The sequence below is a fragment of the Protopterus annectens genome, chromosome 12.part0 (assembly GCF_019279795.1).
Source record: "Protopterus annectens isolate FY-2018-M chromosome 12.part0, PAN1.0, whole genome shotgun sequence".
NCBI lineage: Eukaryota > Metazoa > Chordata > Ceratodontiformes > Protopteridae > Protopterus > Protopterus annectens.
In genome coordinates, this window is record NC_056746.1 from 1,156,004,811 (window position 1) to 1,156,031,713 (window position 26,903).

At 42.7% G+C, this 26,903-nt stretch overlaps 1 protein-coding gene across 2 annotated transcripts in view; it reads right to left on the reverse strand.

Moving 5' to 3' along the window:
- Positions 1 to 26,903, reverse strand: part of ACSS2 (acyl-CoA synthetase short chain family member 2) — an 822,457-nt gene that overhangs the window by 251,441 nt on the left and 544,113 nt on the right. For both annotated transcript variants that reach the window (XM_044090187.1, XR_006367143.1), the window contains exon 12: positions 12,189 to 12,245. In XM_044090187.1, the coding sequence (XP_043946122.1) occupies positions 12,189 to 12,245 (57 nt within the window). The remainder of the gene's footprint in view (positions 1 to 12,188; positions 12,246 to 26,903) is intronic.

Here is a 26,903-nt window from a genome sequence, read left to right on the forward strand (position 1 = left end):
TCAAAAACAAAAGCAGATTTAGTTTGACAGACAATTCCTTCTGGCCATTAGCACAGGTCAGCTGTGGTCCTGGAAGCTACTGTCTCCTCATAGAGCAAACAATCATGATTCTCTCTGTAACTTTTCCTCAACCAGTGGTAGGCTGAAGGGTCTTTGGTTTCTACTATCCTTCCTGATCCTCCACCTTTGTATGAGAACACCACTCCCGGCATCTTTCTTTGATAAAAGAATACGGGTCAAGAAATTGATGACTGTTTTTGTTGAAACCATTTTAGCAAAAATGTAGTAACAAAAGTGACTAAAAGGCAGCCCTGAATACTACAGGAGTAGGGTGGGGGATGTCAAGCTTCCCTACTTATTATAATCGCCTCTGAAACTGCATGATGTTAGGGGGATTAGCTTATTTGGGAAAATGTGTTCAGAAAATAATTTGGTATCATAACCAAATATCATTCAAACATATCTGCCAAGGAATCCAACCACACACTGACCACATTTTTGGGGATACAGGGAGGCAGTCCATGTGGTCCCTGTGTCTTATCGTCCCTTCAGAAACCAGGTTATTCATTGCTTTCTCCCTATCTATCCTTTTGTCTGCCCACTGATCTCTGAACTTTGCCTTTCTTCCCAGAACTGCACCCTGGTTAGCACCACAGGGATCTAGGTTTAAAGGACATTATGTTTGCTTCATATATATTAAGAATCATTGCTATCTAGCTACTTCAATGGTATAGAGGGATATAAAGTTCTGACTACGGCTCAGGTAATTTGGGTTCGATTAGCAGCTCGAGCAACTGATGAAGTGCCACGGAAGGCTGGCTTGACCATCCTGGGTGGGAGAGTGCTCGTCAGTGATAGTCACTAAGAGGAGGTGTGGTCCAAAGAGGGGAGCTGGCATTAGACATAGTCGACAAGAGTGGGGGGCACGGAAAGGGAGTGGATAGGGGATACATAAAAGAACCTCCCCCCGGATGGAAGCACAGACAGACACCCTTAGGATCCATAACTGATTCCCAACAATATCACAGCAGCCCAGGGTGTAGGTAAATGACTGAAAGACCCGGCATGGATGTGGTGCACTGGACCTCGGTCTGTAGGATCAGGTCTGAGAGGACCACAAAATAAAAAAAAAAAGATTAAAAAAATGACCTTTGTTATCTTTAAATAAAATTATGCACTATAAATTAACCTCATTTCTAGTAACTTTGTTAGAAGATAAAAAAAAAAAACTACTTTGCTTTATTTTTTTTTAAGCAGTTTAGGCTGAGGCCTATTACTGATACATATGCAGAGATATCACTTTCAAATAACTCTGCCTTCAGAGTCAATCTCTCTCCAGAAAAAATATATATATTTTAAAACTGTCACAGGGTATCACCATGATGCTGAAACTTTTAATTTTCAAAATACTGTCAGAATAACACTGGTGTCATGTACATCAGTCCTTACTAGGACTGCCACCTTTTCAAATGGCCAAAGTGGGACATTTTTGGGACACACATCAGATTTTACAGGCCGACACATACCCACGGTCAGTACAAAGGATAGAACATTACTTTTTTGCCTAAATAAAAGCTTATTCTTCTAGCAGTTCAGTTGCTTATTCTGTTTCTTGTAACATTTAGGTATTTTAGATATAGAAATAACTATTTTATGCAACTATTACATACAATATGGGACATAATTATGTCCTACAATCGCAGGACATTTACCATTTTTAATATTTTTGGTCAGGACACAACTGCCCACAGAGGGACTGTGGGACAGGTGGTAACCCTAGTCCTTACAGTTATGTCTGCTAAGATCATAAGGCAGTCAAGGTTTACAGGATAAACTGGCAAGCTCATATTAAAAGGCACTGCTAAAAATAAAACTATGCATTATATCTCATTCTCATTCACGGCAGTTTTACTGTTTGCTGTAACACAATGAAGTGATAGCTTTTTTATTCATTCATTTTTTTTTTAAGACAAGCAGTTCAGGCTAAAGCTTATTAATGATATATACATTCACAAAAACAAAAGCATATGTAAAAAAAAAAAAAAAAAAAAACTACTGCAGGCTACAGTTTTCTCCACAGGAAAAAAAAACTTATTTTTGGGGGAAGGGTTCTTACCTTTACTACTGCACTCCATCATTACTACCCACTGAGCCATTTTTTAACCCATTTGTGCTTTCACAAAAGGTGACAGCTTGGAAGCAGAATCATATAAAAGCTGGGAGAGGGATTTTTTTGATGCAAGAAGAAATTAATTTGAATGGACAGAATAGCTATATGTGCTCAAGAAGGTGAGTGTGCAATGAACCTCAATGAGTATGCATGTCCTTGTATGCTCCAGTGTGTGGGGCACTAAACATCTGCTGGGTCTATATTAAATCAGCGAACACTTAAAAAAGCAAACACTGATTTATCGACCTCATGTAAGCAAAAGGTTACAATCCCAAACACTCGGAACAATGATTTTTTCCCCAGGGAAAAAAAAAACACTGTTCCACAGGAACTAAATAAATTAAAATAAAAACTTCATAACATTACATAAAGTGTGGGGCTTCGCCCTCCCCCACCTCCCCTAATTAAATATACCAATTCCAAGATCGCACTACAGTGACAAAAACGGCAAAGTAACGGAGGTGGCCAAGCAATTTCTTTCCCAGACAAAGAAATCGCTTATATGCCTTTTTGCTATTTTGCTGTTTCGTGCTTTCAAGTTTGATCAAGATGCATTCGAAGGATTGTGTCTTTGATTATATAATAGGAACCCACATCTGCCAGCTTCTTCTATTACCTGTGATGAACACATACCACTTAGCAACTAGAGGACAGTTCTACCAGCAGTAAAAATCTATACACATCCCCTAAAAAGGAAGAAATGGCAGACAGATCTGTTGAGCATGCCTGGAGTGAAGTCATCCATATGGGGGATTTTTTTCTTTCTGGCCCTAACGCAATCCTATAAAAATGAGAGAATGCAAGTTTTTCTGCTGATGTTCATTTGTTTGTTTTAGCCACTATTTATTTTTTTGCAGATCAGTAACACTTTGTTGCTAACTACATTAAGCACAGTAATAATTTGGTATTTAAAACTCTAGCTACTCAGCTTCAAGCATTTAACTTTTAATTCTTTCACCTGCAATGATTTCATAACTGAATACAACTGAGTTTTTTGGTATCCAAAACTACTTGATAAGTATTATTTTGTAAAACTATGTAACTACTTTTGAAGTTTTTGACTGCTGTTTACTCTTAATGAATGTTCAAAGCTTAAGTGATCGTTGTGATGCTGGAACAAGCATAGAAGTACAGACTGCTGGCTACTCTCATATTGGGGTCAGCTTTCTACTTGCATCCTAGAGTTTGTTTTTGTAATTGTTTGCCCTATGACTCAAATGTTGGATGTACACAGGGGTCCTTGGTGCGAGGTGGGTGCACTAGGTGATCTTTTTTCTTTTGTTTCTTATTACCAGAAAGTACAGTTGTGTACACTTACCATAAATGTAGATGTTCGAGTGTATTCACTGTTGCAGTCATCACACTTGGGTTATCCTGCCAGGGGTAGCCCTCAGTCAGCCCGAATACCAGAGGCTTAGTATTTCTGCGTCAGTTGTTGTCACTTTAAGACTAACGTCAGGACGTCAGAGGTATAAAAACAGGCAGCCGACGCCATAACATCAGTTTTTCTTGCCCCAAATGTCAGGAGCCCCCAAATAGGGAGCTAAATTATGGTAGAAAAATACCAACAGCCCAGTAAGAAGTGAGGAAGAGAGAGAGAGAAAGAGAGAGACAAGGGGGCTGGAGGGTGGGAAACCAGGACTGCAACAGTGAATACACTCGAACATCTACATTTATGGTAAGTGTACACAACTGTACTATGTTCTTCGTGTTTCACTGCTGCAGTCATCACACTTGGGTTGATTCCCAAAGCAGAAGAATGGGTGGAGGCAGTCAAGAAAAGTTGGGGCTGGCTAGTATGCCCTGCAGGACTGCTAATGCAAAGCCCGCCCTGGATACGGAAAAGATAGGCAGGTGGTAATGCTTGGTGAAGGTATGAACAGAACTCCAAGTAGCAGCTTCAAGAATGTCCCTGGTAGGGACTCCTCTGAGAAAGGCTGTAGAGGTTGAAGTTGCCCTAGTGGAATGCGTTCTGACCCCCTGAGGGAGTGGTTTCCCATGGTGTTTGTAACAGAAATGGATACAGTGTGCTATCCATTTGGAGATGGTAGGTTTTGATATGGCCTTGCCCTCTGCCCCTGGTGCAAAGCTGACTAGTAACTGGTTAGATTTCCTAAAAGGCTAAGTCTTATCAAGGTAGAATATCAGCTGTCTGTGCACATCTAAAGAGTGCAGGATTCTTTCCCCCTTATTTTGAGGATTAGGGAAAAAAGATGGGCAAATGGATAGATTGGTTGAGAGCTACACTGGACACCACTTTAGGCATGAAAGTTGGGTTGGTCCTGAGGAAACCCTGTCAGCATGAAAAATAATGAAGGGTTCCACAGCATGAAAAATAATGAAGGGTTCCACAGCCATAAGTGCTTGTAGCTCAGACACTCTTCTAGCTGCTGAAGTGATGGCCAGAAGCAAGGCTGTTTTCCAAGAGAGAAATTTTAACTCTGCTGATGCTGCAGGCTCAAAGGGGTTGAAGTGTGGGCTTTTCCAACACAAAGTTAAGGTCCCAAGCAGGGGTGGGGGCTCTTTTTGGTGGCCTTAAGTTGTTAGCCCCTCTCAGGAACTGCTTGATGAGAGGGTGAGAGAAGAAAGGTGGCTCCCTGCTGAAATGAGCAGAGATGGCAGAGGCATGGATCTTAATGGAAGAGAAGGACAGGCCTCTGTGGAGTAGGTCTGCTAGGTAATCCAGGATAAGAGGTAAGGAGGGCTGTGCTGTATCTGCTCCTTTAGTGTGAATCCAGGAACTTCACTTGTCAGCATAGGATTTCCTTGTACTGGGTCGTCTGGCTTCATGTATGACACCCAGTACTTGCTTGCTTAGGCTGGCTACTGGAGGAGAATTCAAGGAATAAGCCAGGCTGCAAGGTTCAGGGTTTGCAATTCTGGATGCAAGAACTGTCCCTCCTGCTAAGTCAGGAGAGTTGGGATCCTGGGTAGGTGCCATGGGGGCAGTGGTGACAGACTGCACAGTAGTGGGTAGCAGTGTTGCCGTGGCCAGTCTGGGGCAATCAGGATTGGTCTTGGTCTTTCCTCCCTTATCTTGAGTAATACTTTTGTAAGAAGAGGCAGAACAGGAAATGCACAGATTGAGAGGTTTGTCCACTGGAAGGATAGGGCATCCACTTTCCAGGCCTCGCTGTGAGGTACCCTGGTGCAGAATTTGCTGAGCTGGTGGTTGTAGGGGGAGGCAAATAGGTCTACCTCTGAGGTACTCAATTTCTTGGTCACAAGACTGAAGGTGTTGTGGTTTAATTGCCACTCATGTGGGTCTAGGAGATTTCTGCTTAAGCTGTCTGCCAGAGAGTTTTGGTTGCCTGGCAGGAATTCAGCTTGCAGGTGAATATGCATGGCTGAGGCCGTGTTCCACAGGGTCATGGCTAGCCTGCATAGTGGGTAAGAGTGGGATCCCCCCTGCTTGTTGATGTACCACATCACTATGGTGTTGTTGGTTTTGATTAGCAGGGGCCCCGGTGAGAGTAGGGATCTGAAAGCTGTCAGAGCATGCTAAACAGCTAGTATCTTTTTGGTTGATGTGCAGATGAATTTGATTTGGGCTCCAGTTGCCCTGAATGCACCTGCCGTCCAGATGTGCATCCCAGGCATAGTTTGATGCATCTGTGGTTAGGGTCTAGGCAGCGTGGTGCAGTCTGGCATATGGAATTAGTAGAATGTAGGAGGCCATGAACCCTAGAGCCTGCAGGATTTTCCTCGGGGATAGCTGGGTTCTGGTGGCCATTTGAGCGAAGTAGCCTGTCAGATAGGCTTGTTGTCTGGAGTAAGAAATGCCATCTGGGTTGCTCTGTGCAAACTTGCTCCCAGGAATACAAATGTTTGATTGGGGACTAGTTGGATTTCTTTTCGTTGATAGTGTACCCCAGGGAGGTTAGAAGGTCCTTTACAAATGTCAGGTGCTACAACAGCTTTCCCTGACTGTCCTTCTGAATCAGGCAATCGTCCAAGTAAGGCTAAATTTGAATATTTCTCTGTCTGCAGTAGGCAATGGCTGGAGCCAGGCATTTTGTGAAAAGTCTGTGAACAGTGGTTAAGCCAAAGGGAAGTGCAGAGAACTGATGGTGCATAGATCCTGCCCTGAAACACAGATATTTCCTGCAGGAGTCCCTGACTGGGATGTGCAGATAGGCCTCCTTTAGGTCTAGAGTGGCTAACCAGGCATCTTTGGACAGCATAGGGAGAAGCTGCTGTAGGGTGGGCATTTTGAATTTTGGTACCACCAAGAAGGTGTTTAGAATGGGTAGATCTAAGATTAGGTGCCATGTGCCCACTTTTGTGGGTACCAGGAAAAGTCTGGAATAAAAACCTTGGCCTATCTGTTCTACAGGAACAGGCTGAATTGCCCTTATGGAGAGCAGGGCCTGAACTAGGTTTTGTGCCTCTGCCCACTGGTTTGGAGGAAGGTCTGAGAACCCTTTTGGGGTTGGTAGCGTGTGGAAATAAAATTTGTACCCCTGGGATACTATGTTGAGTACCCATCGATCGTTGGTGATGGAAGTCCAGTTTTTTGCATGGTGGGCAAGTTTTCCTCCTACAGGCATGAGCAATTGGGCAGAGGTGAGTAGTGGAGTTGAGAAGTCATTGTAAATTCTTTCCCTAAGGGGGTGGCTTAGCACTCCCTGCTTTAAAAGTGGAGGTACTCGATTGCTTAGATCTCTGCATACCCTGAAACTGTAATCTGGGGGGGGGGGGGTTTGTTTCCCCTGGGTCTAGTTTGAGTTGGCCTTGAGGGGGCTGGAAAGGACCAATGTTTTGAGGGGCAATGTCTACTGAATCTTGGAGACTGCACTTGCAAAACATCTTTGACTGTCTGCATAGACTTAGCCTTTTCTTCCATCTTTTTTAAAACCTCTTCTGCTTTGGTGCCAAACAGACTGTCCTTTTGCAAAGAAGCGTCCAATAATTTTGATTTGACATGGTCTGGCAACGTCTGCTCCTTAAGCCAGACATGCCTTCTAAGTACAGAACCTGTGACTGCTGCCCTGCAAGATGCCTCTAGGGCATCAAACCCACATTGCAGGGTATGCTTGCTGACTTGGCTTACAGAATGCATAAGCTCCTGCAATTCTTTATTTTCTGCACAGTCAGGAAAGGAAGATATTTTTTGCTTAATAAGTTCCATAGTATGTTGCTGGTATTTCAGCATGTGGAACTAACAATTCAATGCTCTAATGGCGAGAGTTGCAGAGGTGTATACTTTTTTACCCCTTCTGTCTAAAGCTAGGGAATCCCTGTCTGAGGGGGTGGGATTCTTAGCTGTTTGTTTGTGTCATTTGGCTTTTCCCGGTTAGGGGTCGCCATAGCGGAACTCCGGTCGGCTAATGAATGGTAGTGGATTTTTATGTACCGGGTTACCAGCCCTGACGCGCACAACCTTCAGCGAAGGCACGGCCCATTCACGTATGCCTCCACACAGAAGATGCTCCAGCTGAGAATCGAACGGGACAACGTCTTGCTATGAGGCGACAACACTACCGCAGCACCACCAGCTGTAGTTGCTTTTGCTCCTTTAGGTCCTTGGGAGATGACCTCTGGGTCAGCAGTAGGATTTTTGAAGAGAAATTTGTAAGAGTCATGGACCCTGTAGTACCTATCTGGTTTCCTTGGAGCAGGGGGTAAAGTATCAGGAGTTAGGCTGGATTCCATAAAGACATCATCCACAACATCCAGAACAGGAGGGATAGCTAAGGGTCTGTGCTGTGGTAAATCTAAAAATTCCCATAGTCTCTTTTTGGACTGAGGATAATCCTGGCATTCCCAATGGAAATGCTCTCTCAAAGTATGTAAGGTTTCACCAAAAGAAAAGTCCTCTGGAGGGGAGGCAGAACGGATGGATTCCTCTGCATCTGAATCCTCATTGGCAGATAAAGGCATGTATTCATATTCAGAAACCTCAGAGTCATTAGACTCCTGGCCAGATAAAGCTGCTGGGGACAAGTCTCTTTTTCTTTTAGCAGGGGAAGGCAGGCTTCCCCTAATCAGCATGATCAGGTCTTCCGACATTTTAAGCATCTGTGATTGTGGCAAGGAAGTGGTCGTTTGAGTTTGGGTTGTCGTTTTTTTAGGGGTGGCTCGTACTCTTGGCCTTAGAAACTTGGTAATTTTAAAAAGAACTGAAGACGTGAAAGAAGTTGTCGGTTTAAGTGGAATATCGGTAGTGAGAAGAACTTCCTCAGAAGCCGGTGCCTGCACAGCAGCTCCAGACCCATCCAAGGTAAAGACATCTGCAGGTTCCGTAGTCAAAGAAGAGTCTTGCGGCATACCAGACTCCGAACAGGTCTCGGTAGCGGCCTGTGAATCCATCGAAGTGGGCATCAGGGGCTGCGAAAGCACCTCAATGAATATCGGCAAACTGGCGACTAGCTTAATGGAAGCGTTGTCGGAAGTTTTGGACCTGTGTGATCTGTCTCTGTCTTTATCCTTACATTTTTTCGGAAGATCGGTAGTTGGATGGCTTACCAAGGCCATTTCAGAATATGGAGATCGAGAACAAAAGTATTTAGCTACAATAAGGGCCCGACGACGAATAGTTTGGGCACTGAACAAGGCACAAAACCGACAGCGAGGTACGTCATGGTCTGGGCCTAAACAGTTGACGCAGTAATAATGGAAATCTCGGTGTGGCATTTGCTTTCCACAGGCGAGACAATTATTAACTTCTTCTGACATCGGTTAGAGCAAGATAAAAGGATCCCCAATGGGGAACTTAGCTTTTGAACACTTCAGGATGACTCAATATTGGAATGAAAACTCAGGTAGCGACTGACTGGTACTTGTGTGAACTGCTTCTGCTTCGAGCTCCTCGGCAAGAAAGACTGATGTAATGCCGTTGGCTGCCTGTTTTTATACCTCTGACATTCTGATGTCAGTCTTGAAGCGACAGCAACCGACGCAGAAATACTACGCCTCTGGTATTCAGGCTGACTGAGGACCTCTGGTAGGATAACCCAATTGTGATGACTGCAACAGTAAAACACGAAGAACATCTTATACCCTACCCACATTTGCATCTTGAAGTCTCAACACATTTATACGTATTCTTTCTCTGGATATCTTTTATCACCTCTCTTTTTATAACCCATTTAACTTTTCTACCTACACCCCCCCCCCCCCTTTTTCTTCTGCCTAATTTTTCCTTTTTCATGTGCCAACATTACTCTGGTTAGTGGAATTCTAACCTCATTCAGCTATATTAACTCAGCAATGCTACCTTTTCAACATGTCAATGCATTACCTATTTCTCAAAGTTTTTTTATTTAATTAAAGGTTTTTATTTAATTTTAGTTTTACGAGGCTAAATCTGTCTCATCTTAATCATATGCAGCATGCTACATTCAAAGCCCATGCACAGATTAATGGTACGTGATATGTTTATTAACACAAATAAACAATCTTATCAATGTCAAATGTTCTTATCAATGCTTTTCTTTTATTAATTGCTGCCTGTATTACTTAACTGCACTGACTCCATTATAATGGATTTGTACTCCACATCAAATGCCATATTACTCCATATACTCTGTCATGCTTATAAAGGAGTATTCTGTTATGTTTAACTCATTTGCCAGCTCAACAAAAGCAAACAACTGACCAAGGATATAAAAGGAACAAACAATATCTATTCAGTAAAATATGGTGACGCAATTGTACTTGACGATATTCAATCAACCATTTGGTAAAACAAAGAAGGTGAAAAGGCCACTGAAACACAGGGATAGTTATCACCTGTAAAATACGGAGATGGCACTGTGCTCTGGAAGCAGTTAGCATCTCAAAAGGACAACAACAGAATAAATGCTCCAGCAGAATACAGTCACCCCTGAAGGAGTGAATGAATGGCTTTATAAAAAAAAAAGTAGAAAGCTACAGCACATATGTCTCTAGCTCTAACTAAATAAGGTATGAAATAGGAATATTTATTACAAATGTGTTATTATGAGGCCACAGGGATTGCAATACTGAAACTACATAAATACTTTTTCACAGAAATAGTGCTGCATTCCTGATAACAGGATGAAACAAATTAGTCTGCAGTTCAGTGTGCGTCCTATTACTTTTACAATCTGGTAGCCAAACCAATATCTGTAATAATGATCATGTTTAGATGTCTCAAATTTACCTTTCATACTTGCATCCACTCTGACTTGTACTAAGTGTACATCAGCCAGGAGACCATGTCTGTCTCACCCTGTGTGAGACAGGTTCCTAGTAAAAAGAGAATGGCTATGATGCTATCGACTACAGTTATTTGCTGGATCCCTCATTATTTTGGACAGAAATAGCATACTGGTGTCAGCTAGTGGGAAAATATGAATGCGAAATGATAAAAAAATAAAATAAATAAATAAAACAGACAGGCTGCGTTAAACACTGCATGGATGCTAAAATACTTCTTCCACATATGTAATTACGTCTAAAATACTCAATAAAATTAATCTAAAATATTCAATGTGTCTCTTTTAAACTGTAAGGGAAAATCTAACATTCTGAATATTAGTTTTCGGTGTTCTTAACTGGACCCTTTCAAACCACTGTTTTTCTCCATCACATGCCTATGTGCCTCGTGCAGTCACTGACTCCATTTTGAACCCAACCACCTCACCATCATTCTTTACAAAGGGCTTTAAACAGAAATAGATTTGTAACAGAAGACCTGTGCTAGCACAACTGAACAGAACTGAAATCTTCCTAATTTTCAAACTTTAAAAGGAGGAAATGAAGAAAATGAATGGATTCAAATGCAATGTGGAGTGGCTGAGCATTGTGTTACACTAAGCTTCCTTGCTTAACTAATTCACAGACTTCATTTTAGAATGTGGGCTCTAAATCGAGCCTTTGTGAATATTTAATTAAGCAGTCTGAAGTACTATGCTCCCCTAAGTAACCTGCACTGCTGAGGACCATGGCGAAAGCTTGGGTAAGGACTTCTAAGAATGAAATAAAATGCACAGACTTTTGAATTCTGATCCTAGCTACAGTTATACACAGCAGCAATCTGCAGTACAGTTACTTGCATTTTATACAAGTAAGCCTACAGTTCCAATACTTCTGGTATGCAATAAGTGGCTAATGTTAGAAATTTCTTGAAAATCATCGACAATGAGACTAAGACACAAGTGATATTTGCAAATGATATGTCAAGTTTTAATATCTATAAGAAATTTTCATGTAAACTTTTAAACACATAGCTGTTATATATAAATAGGAGACCAGATGCTGCAATCTCAACTAAAAGGAATAATGCATTGCATAATATAGTAGCATAAATCCAGCCTATCTTATGATGTATTTACAAATCATTACATTGTAAGACAAATCAGCGATGACTAGTCATGCTAGCCTGCAGTGTCCATGTTCATTTCTTGTTACCAGGAAAGATGAAATCATATTTCAATTCTTTCCTTGAAGCAAACAATATTTCCTGCTCCCATGGTGCCATCCCCCAGATGTACTAGCACACATGTTTGGAACAAAAATTCTGTCTGCTAAAAAAACTGCATTACTGTCACATTCAAACAAGTCTTGGGCATAATGCAAAATTATCTATGTCAGTCTGACATGTAATTGCAGTTGGAAAAAACATACAGAATCCATTTGAAAGAGACAGATGCTTGTTAAATCTCACATAGAAACAATATTCTTTTCAATATAATTAGACAGCTAATCTATGTTTTGTGTCATTTTCTTTTGTGAATAACTACTAGTTAGTAAGTTTAACTTGTGCTTCTGTGCAACTGTACATTGTGGTTAAGCACACGGCTTTCTGAATCTGTCACAGTGTTTTTCTTTTTTTTTTTGCCCTCAACGTCTCAGTGTTTTTGCTCTATCAACTGATAGAAAGAGACAAACACTCAATTATTCCAAGCTGACTGACTGTCAAGAAACACAAGACCCCTTCTTCCAATTAATTCACCTGGATTGCCATTCAAATTAAAAAAAACGGCACTGGTTTATGAATCAGTGTCATTACAACCAGTAAACAATTATATAAAATAAAGAAGTAACTTACAGCAGACCCTGGTTTTAGAGGTGTTGCGCCAGGAAGAGGAGTCATCACATGCCCTCCCTAAAAGAATTACAGAAAATAAGTCACTGCTTCATGACATGTTCATTGCCATTAGACTTTAATTAAACTGCACATATTGCTTACTGAAACATATCGTTATAATAATGTAGGAAGAGAAATATTACAGTATGAGATATAGTATTCTTATGAGGTAGACAATGAAATAAAAAATAACATGACTCTTTTAGGTCCTGTGCTGAGAAAAACTTTTATTGAGCTTTGACTAGTACAGCCTCCATGGGATTAAACTAGGGACTTTAAACTGATAAAAGCAGACAACATTATGAGATATTCTCCCTTCAGCAGCTTTATTAAGCAATGTTGTTGTGTTTATTTCTATATTTGCACTGAATATAGCACCAGACAGAAAGACAATTTGAGGATTCAGCCAGAACTCAGAAAGGATCACATTTTAGGCAAAGTTCTGCTCAATTTTTACCAGCAATTTCAATGACTAGAATTACTACTTAATAGACAGTTACTGTTTTAATGTTTTTTTTCCCTATCTCCTTGGTAGCTGTTGACCACCCGGCACTGCCCCAGTGACTATGCCCAATAATTTTCTATCACCAGGATGAGAGATTATCATCACACAGCCATAAACCAGTCAGCCATGACTGAGTTTACTGTTTTCTGCCTACGGTTCTCTGCCTAATCCCATTCCAGGATGCTGACGTCACAGATTGTTTGGGTTTGCTGTCCCTTTCTTGTGCCCATGCACACTCTTGCATAAGATGTAAAGGCTACCATGTGAATGTGGCTTGGCAGAGCCTAAGCATGTCTCTGAATCACACTCAGCATGCTGCACACCTCTCTCTCCAATATGCACTGGCTATGCAGTGGGCTAAACTGCCTCTTTTCACCAGGATGGATGAACTGGAGTCAACCTCTGCCCAAAACCAGCCTTTGGTCAACTGGTGCCCTAGGCAAAAGTGCTCCCCGGCACCCCCCACATCACCTAGTGCCCTAAACCTGGCATACCCACACCATCCAGATTACTGGAAAAGTTCCCCTGCTAGAGTGGTGCCCTAGGCGGCCGCCTAGTTGGCCTATGTTTAAGGCCGGCTATGCCTCTGCTCTCCTACCCTTGTTGGCTCCTCCAGTACTTGAGTCACTCTTACACCATGGAGCTAACTTACCTGTTTTAACTTTTACTGGTAAAGTACTATTTTATCTTAATTTCTTAACTGCGGTATAACAGTAATTGGCTGGGTGTTGTTCCAGGTTCAGCCTGGAGTTACAATGAACAAAACAGCAACCAATAGAGTGTGGTTATTTACAAAGTGCCAGAGTTAGGAAGAGTAAGATTACAACCAATGAAACTGCAAAAAAAACAAAACAAAAAAGGGGGAAATTAGTTACTTACAAATGTTGCACATTTCTCTTTGTCTTTCAGATGCCTCTTCCCTGACCATGAGCTCATCTCCCCAGCCACACACTTCCCCTTTGGTCACCAGAGTTGACAGCTGGGTTGACCAGGGAGGCAGCATCATACTGTGGATCAACAGCATCTTATGCCCTAACTCCACATGCTGGTTTCAGGCTTGCATCATGCATAGCCATTGAGGTGAATGCCCCATCGCCATGGTGACATGCTTATAATAAATGTACACACACACACACACACACACACACACACACACACACACACACACACACACACACACACACACACACACACAAGTTCTCTACAACACATCTTTACTTGGCATTTAACCTACCTACCTGTCTTACAATATCACTAGCATCTATAACCTTGTCTGCTCTTGAAACGACTATCACATACAAAAGAGCTCTTCAGCATATGTTAGATCAAGCCATGCTGTGATACCATTACTGCTGAGGTTACACTACTGATAAAGTGGTGGAAAAATTGATAAGTCAGTACTGAAAGTCATGCACAATAGAGACTGTATAACTTTATATAGTTAATTTTTTACATTTCATTTTGTAGTCCTTATTACCTTCCAGTCTAATTCAGAAACAAAGGAATAATAATAAACCAATTAAACTGCTGACAGAATTTTTAGTGAGCAGGGAAATGAGTGGAACAATCTCTCCTGAAATTTCTGAACATTTGTGTATTTCCTTTTACAGGAAATGATACAGAAGGGTGGATACATAAAGTTTACCACAATTGTAGACCTTCTGAATTCAAGAACAGCCCTACCACTATGCTTGTGCTGTCTACTCACTCAGAAATGTTACACTAAGTGTAAACATAGTACATACTTTGTGGTAACCTTTATGAATTTGGACTAGAATCTTTTAAATCCACCTGAATAAATGGAATTAAATCCAGAATAATACAATGTCTAAAACAGCAGTTTTTAAGTACGACAAGCCTAAGTGCAGATATCTGGTACAAGAAAGGAAGCACAGAATCACAAGCATACATCACATTGACCACTTAGCTGAGTGGCCAGATTGAAACTGTCTTTACTGCAACAGACAGTAGTACAGAAAACTTTCACTTGTGAAACATAAAGGGAAACGTGAAATAAAGGCAGTTTTTCATGTTTTAAAGCCTGTGTTTCTACTTACCCCTACTGGTCCCTGTACTCCATAGTCCATGAACAGCACTAAACAAGCATGGCACTGCACCTACCTAGAAACATTTCTAACCTGTTGTTTACTGCACCGTGGAGGCTTACTTCAGCTTACCTTACGGAATTTAAAAGTACAGAAGAGCTTACTGCTGCCCAGTACATTGTCTTAATACATTTAACAAGTATAGATCTCAGATTTAATAATGCACCTCCTTTTTATGTGGGAGTCTCTCTCTCCCTCTGCCTCCAAGCCTTCAATGTACTACCTCCTTGGTTGTACCAACTCAGAGAAAATGGAAACTGCAACACAATTAACCCTGCTGCTGGTAGGTTTTTCTTTTTTCTTTAGGTGTTGATGTGATGCCCAGCTCTGGTAGCGCAACAGCATATCAACAAGGAAGGGAGGGAGACAGGAGGGTTAAAGGCAATACAACAATGGCAGTTATGCGGTTCATGTCCTGTGATTATGCAGTTGGGAACAGACTGTACCCTGTTGGCTTACTGTCCTTGAAGTCTATACATGTGTGAGGTGCACCTTGCATTTGTAGCCTATGTAACAAATACTGCAGATATGCAATGGGTCAAGAATCCATGCAGTCTTACTCCGCTGCATACCAAAAGCTATGAATCACTCAGGGCTTTAGTATGCCATTCTAAGGCATACCAGACTTAGTCTCAGGTGCACAGTGTAAAACCCATAGTACAGTTACAGCCACATGAATCACACTATGAACATTTAATTAATTCTCATCAGATGTTTGCAAATCCAGATACTCTAACAGGAATTACAACTAGGAGTCCCAGTGGATCCTGGGTGCCCAGACAGACACTGCTAAGTAAAAATTTGTCTCTTTCTTTTTTTGAGGCAGCATGAATCAGGACAAAGACTTGCCACAACCTCGTATTCATCAAACAGGCATGACACGGAAGGGTTTTCCTTTCTCCACACCAATCTTGTAAATAACCAGTACAACTACTTTCTGTCCTTCTTTTTAAATAACACTGTCATATATATGAGGGAGAATATTGCAGTATTAACTCCAGTATCAGGAGGTTCCACTAGAAGTCTTGTTAAGACAAAATGAGTTGACACTTCAAACAGATGAAACAAGCCAACTAAAGTTTCAACAAGAGGAGAGAAAAAAAAAACTTTTGAGAGGTCAAACCCCAACATACCTCCCCATGAGGGAGGAGACTTATGTATTCTAATTCCATGGTCACACAATCAAGGATAAAAATGAAAAGTTCAAAAATGTGGAATCATTACTGTCTCAGAAATAAAAAAAAAACTGTGCCAGCAGTGTTTCCCAATGCAGAACACTGAGTGATGAATTTTAGACAGGTGGAACATACTCAGAAAGTTGAGTACTTGTTCCAGTTTAGATTCCACAAAGAGTAAAGAAGCCAACTTCAGTATCCTGCTTTACTACAGCTCAAGGGATTCGTAAGTTAAGTAACGATCATTCGTCAACTTAAAAAACAGTATTAAGGTTATCTGTTGCTAATTTTCATTGTGTAGTCCATGGTTTGATTCATTCAGTCTCCATTTCCATACTTTGGGCCTTTTCAAAATTCACTTAACCAGACAGTGCTCCCAACTTGTCCTTGAAAAGAAACATAACAGCTTAGCGAGTTTAATTTGCTTACAATAATAAAATAAAAAAAGAAGTTATGTATTCACCATAACGTTCCATCTGAGTTGTTGTTCATTTGTCTTCAACCTGTGGGTACCCGGATCTGACACAGATCCAACTCAGCTGCATATCCAGCATCTTATCTGAGCTCAAAGCTCCTCCCCTACTCAGAATGCCCCTGTCTCCTTCCTCCCTTCAGATCGAGTTTGCTCCCCAACTAACTTCTTCACCCGACCCAACACTATCTCAAACTAGGCGTCTGCATTAGCAAAAGAAAGAGGGTAAGAGGCATGCAAGAGGTGACCAACATCCTCTACTTGCCAAACCACCACACAGTCTATGAAAGGCAGGGGAAAGGAGGGACGGTTGAAGACAAATGAAGAACAACAACTCAGATGGAATGTTATGGTGAGTACATAACTTCTTTATCTGAAGTTGTTGTCTTCATTTGATCTTCAACCTGTGGGACAGAGTCCCCACCTAATAAACACCTGGGAGGCCCTCATGGAAGGATGTTGTGGAGCATGGTGGAGCCAAAGGATGCCCTATTCCAGGATACGATGTCCAACCTGTAATGCGAAATGAAGGTATGAGATGAAGCCCAAGTGGCCGCAGAGCAGATATCATCTAATGAAACTCTGGACCAGAAGGGCGCTGAAGTAGCCATAGATCTGGTGGAATGTGTCTTCACATGACCTGGCAGGGATAATCCCCTAACAGATTACACTAGAAAAATACACTGGGAAATCCAGCAGGCGATACTGGTTTCCCCAAAAAGGGTTTAGAGTAGAAGATGAAAAGCTGGTCAAACTTGCAAAAGGATTTAGTCCTGTGCAGGTAAAAACTTAACTGTCTGTGCACATCCAACAAGTGCAATTTATATCTTCCCTTGTTTTGAAAGTTTGGGAAAAAGAGTGGGAGATTCCTCATCTGATTAATATTGGACTCTGAAGCTACCTTAGGAAGAAAGGATGGGTTATTACGCAATGATACCCTGTCCTTACGAAAGATCATATAAGGGGCTTGACCGACAACGCTTGAAGCTCCGAGACCCTCTTGGAAGATGTAACAGCAACCAAGAAGGCCATCTTCCAGGATAGAAACTGCAGATTCAGAGGCTGCAGGCTCAAAAGGGGATGAAACAAGAGCTTGCAAGACTAAATAAGATCCCATGGTAGCGTTGGGACCTTCACTGGGGGTCGAAGCAGAAAGGTGCCTTTTAGGAAGGCTTTACAAAGCTTAGAGGATGCTAAGGAAGCCATATTATTGCCAACATGAAAATTAGAAATCGCTGCAAGTTGGACCTTGACTGTAGAAGAACTGGCATCTTGCTGAAAAATCCCTGCCAAAAATTCCAAAACCGCTGAAACCGGAGCAGTGAAGGGATCTAGGGCATGCTGCAAGGCCCAAATCAAAAAACGTTTCCATTTGCTGGAGTACACCTTTCTGGTGGAAGATTTATGAGCCACCACCAGGATCCTTTTGACAGGTGAAGAAAAACTGTGAGTCCTGACTATCATGGGAACTGAAGCAGCCAAGCAGTGAGCTTCAGACTGCCCAGGTCTGGATGGGGAATCCCTGATGGATGAGAAATCAGATCCTGAACTGGATCCAACGTCCATGGTGGAGCCACCAAATGAGGCCACAGAGAGGGGAACCAGACCTGAAGAGGCCAGAATGGGGCATTGAGGATAACCAAGCTTCCCAGCCTGCGAGCTTTCTCAAGGAATCTTGGAATCAAGGGAAGAGGAAGATAAGCATACAGGAGACTGGGGGGCCAAGCATGAATCACAGCGTCTCTCGGGGCTTCCCCCAGTGGGGGATGCAGAGAGAAAAACTTGCTGCATTTTGCATTGGAAGGAGAGGCAAAGAGATCACAGTAAGGTTGACCAAACTTGAGAAAGATCTGTTTCACTACTGAAGGATTCAGAGACGACTCGTAAGGCATCAGAATAGACTTACTGAGCCTGTCCGCTAGACTGTAGGGCTTCCCCGGAATGTGCATTACTACCAGAAAATGGCTGGTGGAGATTGCCTACTCCCACACTCTCATGGCTTCGCGACATACAGGATAAGACCTAGTTCCCCCTGTTTGTTGACATACCAGACCACAGACATATTGTCCATCTGGATAGCAACTGTCCCTGGGGGAAGATGAACATGGAGAGCCTGCAATGCTAGAAGCACCGCCCTCATCTCCAGGACGTTGATATGTAATCTGGTCTTGTAGGGGGACCATGTGCCTTGGACTGTCCTTCCCAAGCAGTGCCCCCCCAGTAGGGAGGTGTCCATAGTCACCGTGGTCAAGGGGGAGGGCGAAAGAAAGAAAGAAGTGACCCCGGGACAGATCCGGGGAACAAATCCACCACAGAAGAGGGTCCCTGCACACCCAAGAGATTCAAACAGGATGAGACAAAGGGAGATCTAACATAGACCATTGGACCGCAAGGGTCCATTGAAGAACCCGCATGTGAAAGCATGCCATAGGCAAGAGACTGATCATGGCCGCCATGGACCCCAATGCCCTTAATACCATTTCCGCTGTCGAAGACTGGGCTTGGAGGATGCAAAGGACGTGTAGCTTCAGAGACTGGATTCTGTTCAAGGTAAGAAAGACTTTGGTTTACATTGTGTCCAATTGAGCCCCAATGAAATCTAACACTCGAACCGGGACCAGAGATGACTTGTTGAGACTGATGGAAATGCCCAACCACTGGGCTAAGAGAAGAAGGGAATCCCTCACTTGATTGAGCTGATCCCTAGAAGGGGTGGCGAGGAGCCAATCGTCCAGTTAGGGGAAGACCTGTATGCCCTGGAGTCTTAGGTGAGCTGCTACCACTGCCATCACTTTGGTGAACACCCTGGGGGCTGTGGTGAGACCAAAGGGGAGCGCTCTGAACTGATAATGATTGGCCCCCAGCTGGAAGCGGAGGAACCTCCAAGAGCGTATGTCCATTTTGATATGGTAGTACGCATTCTGGAGGTCAATCAATCACATCCAATTGCTCTCCTGCATGAAGGGCAGTATAGATTGAAGGGTGACCATCTGGAATTTTGTCTTGGCCACAAACAGGTTCAAGGTGGAAAGATCCAGAATGGGTTTTAATTCCCCCGTCTTCTTTGACACCAAAAAGAACCTGGAATAAACGCCTTACCCGTACTGGTCTGGGGGAATGGGTTGGATGACTTGCTTTTCTAGCAGCCTTGCAATCTCCAGTGCTGCATCCTCCCTTAGCACAGGTGGAATGTCTGGGTGGATGGGGTGATGAGAGAAAGGGGATTGAATAGCTCCTGGATATAATTTGCAACACCTAACTATCTTCCATGATGGACTCCCACGCTGTTAGGTGTAGCGATAGGTGACCCCCGACTGCTTCCACAGACGAGCAGCTGGGCAACCCTTCAGGGTTGCTGTGCAGGTCTCTCCGAGAATGGCTCACAAAACCCTTGATTCCTCGGACCCCCTCTGCCTCTAGGGCGGTGTCTATCAAATCCCCTTCTGCCCCTGGGGGAAGGAGAGTCCTGAGTGTCCTGGGAATAATTCTGAGATCTTCAGAACAACATCTTCTTGGCCCTCTCTGATTCCTCGAGAAGGTTCATTGAGGGGCCGAAAAGTGGATCCCGATGGCAGACAGAGTCTTTCCATCCTTCTCACTCTGGACTAAGGTGTCTCGTACTGACATCCCATAAAGGGAGGAACCATCATACTGGGCATTCGTAAAAGGCGCCTTGAAGGGTTCCAAGAAGGCACAGAACAGGAGCCAGGCGTGGCGCCTGATGGCAACACCTGTACTGGCAGCTCTAGTACCACCCTTGGTAGCATGGGAAAGGAGACACATAGAGGTGTTAATTATAGAAATCAGGGTGGCCATTCGAGAGGAGAACACTTTCTTGTCCTCTGTCGACAGGGACCCAGGGGTAGACTCAGCGGCCTCCTCGACCAGATCTCTCTGCAGCCTAATCGTGTGTGCCATATAATTCAGTGCCCGCACAGAGAAGGTCGCTGAAGCACATACCTGGTTCCCAAAATGGTCCATCATTCTGGACTCATGCTCAGGACGGTGGACCGTGGAGCTCTCCTGAGCGAGTTTCTTTTTAGTGACGGCCACCACCACCATGGCATAAACAGGGGATCCTTTAGTCCAATGGGTCTTGTCCGAAGGGGGACTCAAAACCTTGTCAGGGCATTTGGGAATGTCCTGTTCCTTCTATGAGTGAGATGTGATAAGATCTGCGGGAGGGCATACCCAGGAAGTAGAGGGTCCTGCGCCAAATGTCTCCAGGAACACCAATTTGTCCGAGCTAGGTTTTTGGACAGACCACCCCCCCACACTGGTGTAGGATTTCCATGATGTCTCTAAAGGAGATATCCTCAGGGGGTGACCGGGGGGAAACTTCCCCTTATTCCAAATCGGTGTCTTCCGTGAAGGACTCCGGAGGGGAGTCCAAGTGCCTCTTTTTGCATGTAGGTTTGCAGGGAATCTCCTCAGTGGGGGTCTCGGACTCGCCAATGTCTCGCTGTTCCCAAGAGGAAGCGCCCGGGGGCAAAGTGGCAGCAGGCTGTCCCTGAAATGGTAGAATGGTCGGGTCTGCTCCAGAAACAGAGGGAGCCAGGACGTACTCCAAAGACGAGACTGTTAAAGGGTCTCATCCCTCTCACCACAAAGAATGCCAAAGGGGAACAGATCTCCTGAGTAGGCACATTGGTCGAAGACGTAACCCTCTAACTCGATGGGGGAGCCGGAGAAGAACCTCCAGGCGAGATCCCAAAGGGAAGGCTCTGCTCCAAAAGGCTCAGACCTCACACCATCCCCTCGGATCCAGCGCCGAGGCTACGGCTCCAAGAGCCAGATGGATCTGAGCTAATCGGATCCGACCTGCTCAAGGCCATAGCCAGCATCGAGATACAAGGTAACATCAGAGCCAACTCCTCGACGTTGAATGTCCTCGGATCCAAGGGCTCTGAAACAGGAGGTCAGATCGGAGAAGGAGCAATAGGGATGAGTGCCGATTGCATGCCCCGAGCTCCAGAGGGAGAGGGGGCAGGTAGGATTCCCAACTGAATCTGAGTGTGGATAAACTTCCACATCATCCTATCCATCTCCACTTCAGAAAGGCTATGGGTGAAGCAAGAAGAGGAGGCCACCGACACCAGCCTGGAGTGGTGGTGAGGGGAAGCCTGCACTGGCGACCAGGTCCGAAGCTCCCCCGGCTCCAGAGACAACCGAGGGGAACGGAGCCGGGGGGGACTCAGACCTAACTTTTGTCGGAGGGCCTGCCAAAGTAGAGCGATCCAGGGATTGCCTCCTGGCCCTCTCCTTGGACTTGGCAGATTTCCCTGACTTGTCTGTCCCTGGGCCTCTTGGCGGGAGTTTGAGTCCCAGAGGACAGGGGGAAACTGAAGTAGAAGCCGGGCCAGAACAGCCCTGTGGCCCGGTGGAAAGAGAGGGAAGCAGACCCTTCAAAATTAACTTATTCCTCCTGCCCATCAATGCCCGGGGATTAAGCCTGGCACAGATGGAACAGGCGGTATCTAAATCAGCTGCCCCAAGACATGGTGGAGATAAGGAGTCTCACAGGTCATCTCAAGGTGAGTGAGGGAGCAGCAGTGATGTGCTGATGTCACTGCACTAGCTAATTCCACAGCTATGGAACTAGACCAGTTGCTGTAAGCATAGTGACTAGAGTGCCAGAGCTTACAACTCACCTCTGGATCCCTTACTCCCCAAGGCTAACACTTTGTTATAGCAAGGTCAACTTTCTGAATAGTTGGGAGACCCACCTGGCAAAAAGTCATATCAGTGGTTACCCAAAAAGGATCCATCAGAGGAACTGGAGTACCCATAAAGAAAACACTGGGGAGATCTGGGGCTAGGAAAGCATGGAAGCCAGAGATACAGCTAACGAAAGCACAGGGCTGGGGGAACCAAAAATAGATAATAAAATAGAAGCAGAGGTAACATCTGAACCATCTCTGCTCCTATGGAGTATTCTGACTGGCTAGTTTTAAAAGAAGGTTCAAGACTTCAACTTTTGCCTTCTTCTGACAGGCTGGGATGCCAGGAAGGGGATGGGAGTGTTGCCGGGAAGGTGAGAGGAAGGGGAATTACATAGCCATCTGATTTAATGTCTAATATCCTTCTAACCCATGTGATGGCATCCCATACTGGCAGAAGGAAGGACAGATAACCCATGACTGTCACCATAATGGAGCAGTCATGCAAGGCTTCACGGAATTGGCTGCTATCGCTTTAACTGGGAACTGTGGAATCCCTGGTTCTGGTGGGAATTCTTAGCTTGCGGCTGACACACTATGCCTAAGTTAGTTCCTTCATGGCTGTTTGTTTTGTTGTTGTTAGCTGCGCTTGAACCATATCAGATACTGACTCTTCTGTACCTCTGAAAATGGCCAAAGGGGAGCTATAAACTGATGCTAGCAGCTGTGAGTGTCTTTCCCTCCTTCTCTCTTTATTTCAGCTTTCCTTAGAATATGCTGATGATTCCACACTATGTACAACTCCTCCATATTTCACAGAAAGTTTTTTTCTCAATGGAAAAAATGTTCCATAATGTCCAACTACTACTCAACCCTAAAAAAACAAAGTTACTGCTATTTTTCTCCAAATCATGCATGCTTGACAAAGTGAATTTTAAAATCTTCAGTAAACAAAACTGAAACTGAAGTAGTCTCCCATACAAAACTTCTTGGAGTGATTATAGACAGCCTTAATTTTGACTCTAAGTTCAAAATAACACAAAAGACTCCCCAAAATTTGGAATAAGTTACAGGCATACAAACCTCCTTAACATCATCACCAAAACAATGCTTACCACCACCTATTTTCCACCATCCAATGAGACCATTTTATAAAAAATGGACAGAGTGTAGGTAGTGTATAAGTATAAAAATATATTTAGAAGTGTAAAGAAGAATAAAAAGAAATAAGATGAAATATAAAGATATTTTATGGAATTATGAGAGAGAGAGAGAGAACAAGGAAGTGACAAAATAAGAGAAACAGAAAAACAGATGTATGAAAAGAACACAGAAGATTCCCTCTACTGGACCTTAGGCTGGATAAACAAATGGCCGGTTAATCAGAAAAAGCATGCAAAATAGCATTTATAGGTTATAAATCAGATGCAATAACATGATTTGCATTAGTATCCATTTTTCTAATGAATATGAAGTTTAAAACTCAAATATCTATCATTATTTAGCCCAGAGGAGGTGGAAGTGTTGTTCTTCTCTGCTGTATTTTGCTAGAGCTACAGCAGAAATTTGATGGCCAGTTAAGGACAGGCCAAATAAGAAGGAGTCTACTGTACAGAAAAAGTAAAAATGTTAGTTAGACAAAGATTTTTTTCTGAAAGGAAAAAAAGAGGAGGTTCCCCATATTTAGGAAAAGACGTACAAATGGGAGAAAGAAGGATGGATGTTATCTTAGATGGCAAAGATGACATAAAATGCAAGCAAGAAGATCTTATGGAGGTGGTAGAAAATTTTGAAGAGAAAATGTATGAAAAATGGAATAAGATGTGCAAGAATTGAAAGTGAAAAAAAATCTGAAAAACTAAGGATTTTTAAAATCATATAATAGAAGAAACAGGGATGGTGATAAAAGAAAGTAAGAATAAATCAGCACCAGGTGTAGATGGTATATGTTATAAGTACTACAAGGAAATAAAGATGTAAGAGAAGTTTTTAAAAAAATATATTAAATGAATGGATGAAGGAAAATATAATGTTAGGTGATGGAGTGATAACATTTATATGAGAAAAAGATGAAAGAAAATACAAAAAAAATGGAAGCCTATAACACCAGGGAACATTGATTATAACACACTACAAAAATGATGGAGAAAGTATTGAATAAGGTAGTAAGAGAAGGGATCTAAGGTATAAAAAGGAATACAGGTGAAAATATGTTAATTATGATGAAAGAAGTAGTAGAGATGATACTGAAAGAAAATATAAAAGTAAGACTGACAGCATGTGACACAGCTAAAGCTTTGATAAATTGAGCCATCGAGCAACGTGGCAGATTTTAGAGGTATATGGCATATAAAAAATATTAATGTAATAAAATGTTATTAAAATTCATGGCACAAGTTATGATACATGGATGGATGGAAAGAAAATAAGCAAGTCATTCTATGCTACCCAATTTACCAGTAATGGTATAGCATACAGGTTCAGTGAAGTTATAGTACCAGTTTATCTGGCCCTTATCAGACCCATCATTGAGTACAATGCCCTGCTTGGTATGTGCCTGACCAAAGGTTCTTCACTATGAGAATCCAGGAAATTAACACATTCTCCTATACAAAATGCATTAAGGCCCTATCTCTATACTCAGTCTCTTACTGGTTACTGACAGGTGATCTATGCCTGACATAAAAGGCATCCTCAGATCCAGCCCTGATGGATATTTTGCACAGCTATAAAACAAACAGTACTAGAAATACTAAATGGAAGGATTTAAACTTTGCCTGGAACATAAGCAGAACATGCTGGTGAGACTGATGTGTCTCAAAGAATCCCTGTGCTAAGCCATGAAAATGCCAAGTTTCTTACAACTGCAAAGATATTAGCTTATTTATTTTCCACTGGCAAATCTTCAGTGGAGGTGAGATATCTGCAGTTGAGGGAAGCTGTGCATTCTCTTCCGAGTGAAATTTACAAAGGCTCATTGTTGAGTACATTTTCATGGAGACAAGCTGTCTGCAGGTGTAAGCACTTAATCTTGAGAATTCCGAGTAATCTTTGCTAAGGGAAATGCAACACTCAAAGGTACAACAGCAAGCAGTTCAGTGAAATAATTTAAGTTTGAAGTTATGGAAAGTGAATATGAGGCAATATTCTCCCTTGCAGCCTTAATACTTTAATGCAGTTAATAGAACAGTATACAATTTCATTTTATTTTAGGACAGCCAATGCACTTTTTCTTAGGGTTAAATGTTAATGTTTTCTGAAAGCATACAAGCTGTTTTTCATATCTGGGAGGGGAAGAGAGATAAGAAAAGAACAGACAGCAATCAGTGTAAGTGGAGCACAGGTTGTAACATGCACTTTGGCATGGGTAACCTTAATTTTTGATTAGATAATCCTGTAAGTGCAGCCTTCATTTTGGGCCAATTGTTCCCTTTTGAAGGAGTAAACTTCATGTTTTCAAGATGTACATAGTTTTGAATGTTTGTTCCAAGTTAAAAGAGGATGGGGTTTGTATTTAGTTTACTGTCTGAGGGTTTTCATTAAAACAAATATTCTTGAAAAATGTGACACAGGTTCAAATGGAGATGAAAAAAAAACAACTGTGCAAAAGATCAGCCTATCAAACAGTATAAGCATGTAACACAAAAGCTGGAAATACACATTCAAAAAATTGTCAAGTATAATAGGTGGGAACAATAGCTTTTAATTATGATAGCTATGCTGTCCATATTATTGTGGAACATGAAAGAAAAGATATATACAGGTACAGATAAAAAGGAAAGAGTACTAAATTATATTGAGAAGTGTAGAGTACAAATAGCAATGCTGCAGGACATTTGGAAAGAAATAAGCTTGTGAATTTGACAAATGCAGGATTTCAGAATGGATATTCAGCAGAATATCAGGGACAGACGAAAAGGGAAGCAATTATACTAACTGCTAGAGGGGCTCCAATAGTGGTAGATGAGGGGAAAAAGACAATAATGATAGATTTGTGGTAGTAAGGGGCTACTGGCAAGGGAGGACGATTTCAATGGCATGTATTTATATTCCACTGAAAATAAGAAGTTATGTACTCACCATAACGTTCCATCTGAGTAGGTATCTTCATTTGTCTGCAACCTTTGGGACACGGATCCGATCTCGGATCCGAGCCGGCAACTTCTATCACAGCATAGATCCGAGCTCCTAGCTCCTCCCTTTACCCATAATCCCCTGCCAACCCTGACTGACCTCAGATCAAGTTTGCCCGATATAACCATTGTTACTGTGCCCCGGAAGGGGCTTATCTAAGATAGATCCTAAACAGAATCCTATAGGTCAGGGGGAATGAGGGGGCGATGGTTGCAGACAAATGAAGATACCTACTCAGATGGAACGTTATGGTGAGTACATAACTTCTTAATCTGAAGTAGGAACTTCATTTGTCAGCAACCTTTGGGAAAGAGTCCCCAGCTACCTGAATCCTGGGTGGCCTTTATGGAAGAATATTCCGGAGCACTGCAGAGCCAAAGGACACCCTACCTCTGGAGACAACATCCAGTTTGTAATGGCTGATAAAGGTATGAGATGAGGCCCAAGTGGCTGCGGAACAAATATCATCTAAGGGAACCCTAGATTTAAAAGCCGCCAAAGTAGCGACGGCCCTAGTAGAATGAGCTCGGACTCCCTGAGGTGCAGGCCTTCCCGAACTCTGATATGCCAAGAGGATACAACTAGCTATCCACCGTAACAGGGTAACTTTAGAAATTGACTTGCC